Source organism: Bison bison, unplaced genomic scaffold, assembly GCF_000754665.1.
Source record: "Bison bison bison isolate TAMUID 2011002044 unplaced genomic scaffold, Bison_UMD1.0 scf7180017864452, whole genome shotgun sequence".
Lineage (NCBI taxonomy): Eukaryota > Metazoa > Chordata > Mammalia > Artiodactyla > Bovidae > Bison > Bison bison.
Genome location: NW_011495014.1, coordinates 3,231,107 through 3,236,745, shown reverse-complemented (window position 1 = coordinate 3,236,745; position 5,639 = coordinate 3,231,107). Strand labels below are relative to the sequence as shown.

Genomic DNA, 5,639 nt, shown 5'->3' with positions numbered 1-5,639 from the left:
AATGAGTCAACTCTTCGTGTGAGGTGGCCAAAGTACTGGAGTTTCAGCTTTAGCATCATTCCTTCCAAAGAAATCCCAGGGCTGATCTCCTTCAGAATGGACTGGTTGGATATCCTTGCAGTCCAAGGGATTTTTGTCATGTTGATGTGTCAGAAAGTTGATGTGTCCTGACTCCACTAAGAAACGACAATGCAAGCTTCACACGTGGGACCCTCCCAGACCTCAACCTCTGCATCTCTTCCTTTTGCTAGTTCAGATGGATATTTTTTGCTATAAAACTCTAATCCTAGCTATAGTGCTTTCCTGACTTCTGTGAGTCTTTCAAGTAAACTACTGAACCTGATGGGAGTCGTCAGAACCCTTAAATTTGTAGCCAGCAAGTCAGACATGCAAATGGCTCTGAACCCTGAGCCTGTGGCTGCTGTCTACAGCTGGGGCATCTGATGGAGACTGTGCCCTTAACCCGTAAGTCTGATCCAACTCCAGGTAGTTTGCACCAGAAGTCACTGCAGTTGGCAGCTTAGCAAGATACTACTGTTTAGACATGTGCCAGCACTACTTCACAGTATTTCAGGCTGCTCTTTTTAACAGTGGGGTTAATGTACAAGACTTTCATTCCTAGCAAGAGTTAGTTGCTCAGTCGTATCTGACTCTTTGCCATCCCATTGACTGTCTCCTCTGTCCATGGGATTCTCCAGGCAAGAATACTGGAGTGGGTTGCCATTTCCTATTCCAGGGGATCTTCCTGAAACAGGGATTGAACCTGGGTCTCCTGCATTGCTGACAGATTCTTTACCATCTGAGTCACAAGGGAAACCATTCCTAGTTAAAGTGAAAGTTGCTCAGTCGTATCCCACTTTTTGCAACCCATGGACTGTATAGTCCATGGGATTCTCCAGGCCAGAATACTAGAGTAGGTAGCCTTTCCCTTCTCCAGGGGATCTTCCCATCTCAGGGATCAAACCCAGGTCTCCTGCATTGCAGGCAGATTCTTTACCAGCTGAGCCACAAGGGAAGCACTTCATTCCTAGAGACTTTGGCAATGAAATATTACTATTAATATACTGAGACTGATTTATATAAAAATTCAAAATAAATGTGTTTAATAAATTAATAACAGAACTCAAAGTCCCATTTGAATATCTAGTAGGTGACACCCATTCTAACTGAAAATAAAGTAGAAATATCATGTGGCTCAACAGAACTCACTTAGGAGAAGGTATCAGAGACTCACTTCTTACAACTAGAGTATTTTAGAGGTGAAATAAACTCTTCTGATAATTTGGTTCTTTTTTAAAAATAGTTAAAACCAAGACCCAAAAAATTAGTAAAGACAATCTCTTAACTCTTTCTGTTATAATATAGGAAGTAACTGTTCATGAGAATGAATACATTTAAGGTGGTTTCTGCCCTACAGGACTTTACAAACTTAATTTACTCTGCATAGCATGTAGCCAGCAAAGATATATATACATATATATATATATATATATATATGGCCCATGTGATGGTCTACTTACATATATATTGCCAAACATGTGTATATCCTAAAACGCTAAAGTAACAACTAAGGTTATTTTTTTAAAGCTATGAATTACCAATCACAGAACCTAGATAGGAATTAATATATTTCCTAAGTATCTGAAACCTGATAAACATCAGATTTGATTATGCCAATGAATCAATAATGACGGATTATGACCTGTTCAAAGGAGAGATTAAAGACTAAATTTTTACTGCCTGGCTTTAGTACTATCTGATGGACTTTTTTTTAAAGTGGTAGAACTATATTTTTCCAGAAGTTCATTTGAATCACAGAAGTTTATGGTAATCTTTTTTAAAGAACTAAATAGTTAAGAGTTGTACAATTTTATTCTGTTAAAAGTTAATGAACTGTGCATATATAAAATGTGTATTTTGTGCGACTATTCTTCATATATGAGGAGTGCTTAGTTTGTTAATACTTGTTCTTATCAACATCAGAATATAAAGGTTATTTTAAGCTTTTAATGTACACCTTACCTGACAAATACTTCACTTTTGCTATTAGAAAGACAGCCTGCAGAAGACCAGGAACGGTTCTGACTATAGTCTCCAGGATTGAGGTACAACGTCTGAGAAGTGGAGAAAGAGGCTGCCCAGGACTTGCAGGCTAAACAAAACAAATCAGCAAGTCATTTTTATGTTTTTAACAGTATTAGGCTAAAAATAAACACATTATTAATTGTAATGTGAAGAGCAAAACCTACATGCTTTTCTAAAACTTCTCTTATTCTATTTATTGTCCAATATCTCACTATGACTAGATTAATACTAGTTTATTTCCCTGAGATCTATGAACAGACTATATAAATGATGGCTTTTGCTCATCAAAATAATTGTGAAATTACTATACAGTTACTAATTTGATAACATATGAAAGGAGCATTTATGTTCAAAAGCTTTATCAAGGAAACACACCTGTTCAAAGGAATAATGAGAGGCAGAGTTTCTTGCTGGAACTGAGAGTCAAGGGAATGTGAGTTCTAATTCTAAACCTGTCTTGGGATTTTATTCAATTCAATAACCTGCACCACCCTCGAGAATACCGCAAAGTCAGTTTTTAGAGAATTCAGATTTTGTCATCGTAGTAAAAATCCAATGGCAGAACACATGCGTGTACACTACACCGATGTCTCATATCCCCCACTTTTCTGTCTGACGTGTTTAGGCCCTCAATTTCTCTTTTTATTAATAATGAATTTAATAACTAAAGTAGTACTAGACCACTTGTTTATTCTTTTAATGGCTATCTACTCAATCTTTATCCAGCAGTTATCCACTCACAACTTAGAAATGTGATATTAGATTTTAGATATTCCACGTTTACTCTCCTGCTTTACCTTACTAATGCTCCTTCCTTTATCTGAAGGACCATCGTCCCATCCCCATAACCTTACACTCCACACTCACAGATTCGTAACTGAAGCACAGCCTCTTACTGACAACTGACCCTACAAGGAGCCACTGTTACTAACAAGAAAAATGTGGTATCTTCAATGTTGAGGCACCAAAAAATCTGTGCTCAAAAGAATTTTCAGAACACAACTATTGGTGCCTAGAATACTTCAACTTCTTGAAATTTCTAAAGCACTTATCTAGGTAATACATTTTTTTTTTAGCATTCTTTGTCTTATTAGTCCTACAGTAGTTTCATATTTAGTTTTGCGTCTTTTATAGGGCTAAAGGTCCTTATGTGTCTTAAAGATGAGACTTTTAAAACTTTACACGGTAATGGATATAGTGTATATTCTTAAAATATATTTACTTTTTCAGTGCAATTGAAAATAATGAAAGCACAGGTAACAGGGTGAGGCTCTGATATCATCTGCCCCTTGCTAAAAATTACTAATTGAAAACAACCATCATTTTTCCTCTAATTTCAGAACGAATCATAGTAAAAAATCCAGGGCTTATAAAGACAATCTCTAAGATATCTGCTTGATTTCTTTAAAAAAAAGTATGTAAATGTATATGTAAAAGGGCCAAAGTAACAGAAACAGAGCTGGAGAGACAAGTCTGCCTTTCTGATATTTCCCCAGGAAAACAGCATTGTAATGCTAATTAGATTCTATCATGCTGATGAAGGTTACATTATGGAAAACCAGAATGACTGTGTACTCGGAGAAGGCAATGGCACCCTACTCCAGTACTCTTGCCTGGAAAATCCCATGGACAGAGGAGCCTGGTGGGCCCAGTCCATGGGGTCGCTAAGAGTCGGACACGACTGAGCGACTTCCCTTTCACTTTTCACTTTCAGGTATTGGAGAAATGGGGTTGCACAGAGTCGGACATGACTGAAGCGACTTAGCAGCAGCAGCAGCAGTGCACTAGGGACCCAACTACAATTTAACAGATTATTTTTTGCTCCTTTTACAGTTTACCCTCAGTCCAGCTGCCAGAAGAAGCCTTTTAAAATGCTGAACTGGATCATGTGGGAAACCCTCTGGTGGCTCCCCACTGTTCTCAGAACTGAAGTCAGAGAAATCACCACTAATTCAGTTTCCTATGCTGAGACCTACAGTGGCCACTCCCTGCCTCCTCACTCGGTCCCAGCCGCCCTCCTCTGTCCCTTTGGGCCACTGCACAATGGCTCCTTTTGCCTGAAACACTCTATACTATATTCCCACATGACCTTGAAGTTTTTTTCCAAATTTTACCATCATAATGAGGCCTACCTAGACCACCTTATTTAAAATTACTACCCCCTTTCACTCTGTTTTGTTATTTTCTCCTGTAATCTCCTAATATACTGCATAATAGATTGATTGTATTAAGTTTCCTCCTGCTAGTATTCATGTATTAAGAAGGCAAGGAATATTGTTTGCTTTTACACAACTATTTCCCCAACTCTAAACAGTCCACTGGGAACCCTACAAGCATTTGTTGGATGAATTCTAAATACTGCATGGGTACTGAAAAATGCTTTCCAACTCATGAGCAACTGAAAGCAGATCATGACTGGAGAAACTGAGATCAATCCCAAGTGCAATTCCAGAGTGGTGAGTTGAAAAAAATTGGTCATGAAAGTCTGGAAAAGGATATGATGACCAATAAAAGGCAGTGTGAGCTCCCTAAGGAAAGGTCATTATTCTCATTTCCTTGTTAACACAGTTACTGAAGCTGTAACTTCAGGGAAAAATCAGGGAGAATACTAAAAACTATGCTTTCAGGAATGAAGTATTTGATAGTGCATGCCATGATATCTCTATGTTGAATTATGAGTTGAGTATAACAAAGTTAAGTCATCTGCTTATTGCTTGTAATAAAAGAGCGCTAATGGATATATGTCAACTTGGAATGAATTCTGTGGTAATACAAGAGGGTTCCATTCTCAGTTCTACTTGGAGCCACATAGGCAGATGATGTTTGACAACAAGTTCAGTTCAGTTCAGTCTCTCAGTCGTGTCTGACTCCTTGCAATCCCATGAATTGTGGCACGCCAGGCCTCCCTGTCCATCACCAACTCCCAGAGTTCACTCAGACTCACATCCATCGAGTCAGTGATGCCATCCAGCCATCTCATCCTCTGTCGTCCCCTTCTCCTCCTGCCCCCAATCCCTCCCAGCATCAGAGTCTTTTCCAATGAGTCAACTCTTCACATGAGGTGGCCAAAGTACTGGAGTTTCAGCTTTAGCATCATTCCTTCCAAAGAAATCCCAGGGCTGATCTCCTTCAGAATGGACTGGTTGGATCTCCTTGCAGTCCAAGGGACTCTCAAGAGTCTTCTCCAACACCACAGTTCAAAAGCATCAATTCTTTGGCGCTCAGCTTTCTTCACAGTCCAACTCTCACATCCATACATGACCACAGGAAAACCATAGCCTTGACTAGACAGACCTTTGTTGGCAAAGTAATGTCTCTGCTTTTGAATATGCTATCTAGGTTGGTCATAACTTTCCTTCCAAGGAGTAAGCATCTTTTAATTGCATGGCTGCAGTCACCATCTGCAGTGATTTTGGAGCCCCAAAAAATAAAGTCTGACACTGTTTTCACTGTTTCCCCATCTATTTCCCATGACGTGATGGGACCAGATGCCATGATCTTCGTTTTCTGAATGTTGAGCTTTAAGCCAGCTTTTTAACTCTCCTCTTTCACTT

At 39.0% G+C, this 5,639-nt stretch overlaps 1 protein-coding gene across 1 annotated transcript in view; it reads right to left on the bottom strand.

The window, feature by feature from the left end:
• The window catches only part of TTC21B (tetratricopeptide repeat domain 21B), a 97,835-nt gene that overhangs the window by 62,380 nt on the left and 29,816 nt on the right, over positions 1-5,639 (bottom strand). The window contains exon 12 of the mRNA XM_010858943.1: positions 2,023-2,152. Within this exon, the coding sequence (XP_010857245.1) occupies positions 2,023-2,152 (130 nt within the window). The remainder of the gene's footprint in view (positions 1-2,022; positions 2,153-5,639) is intronic.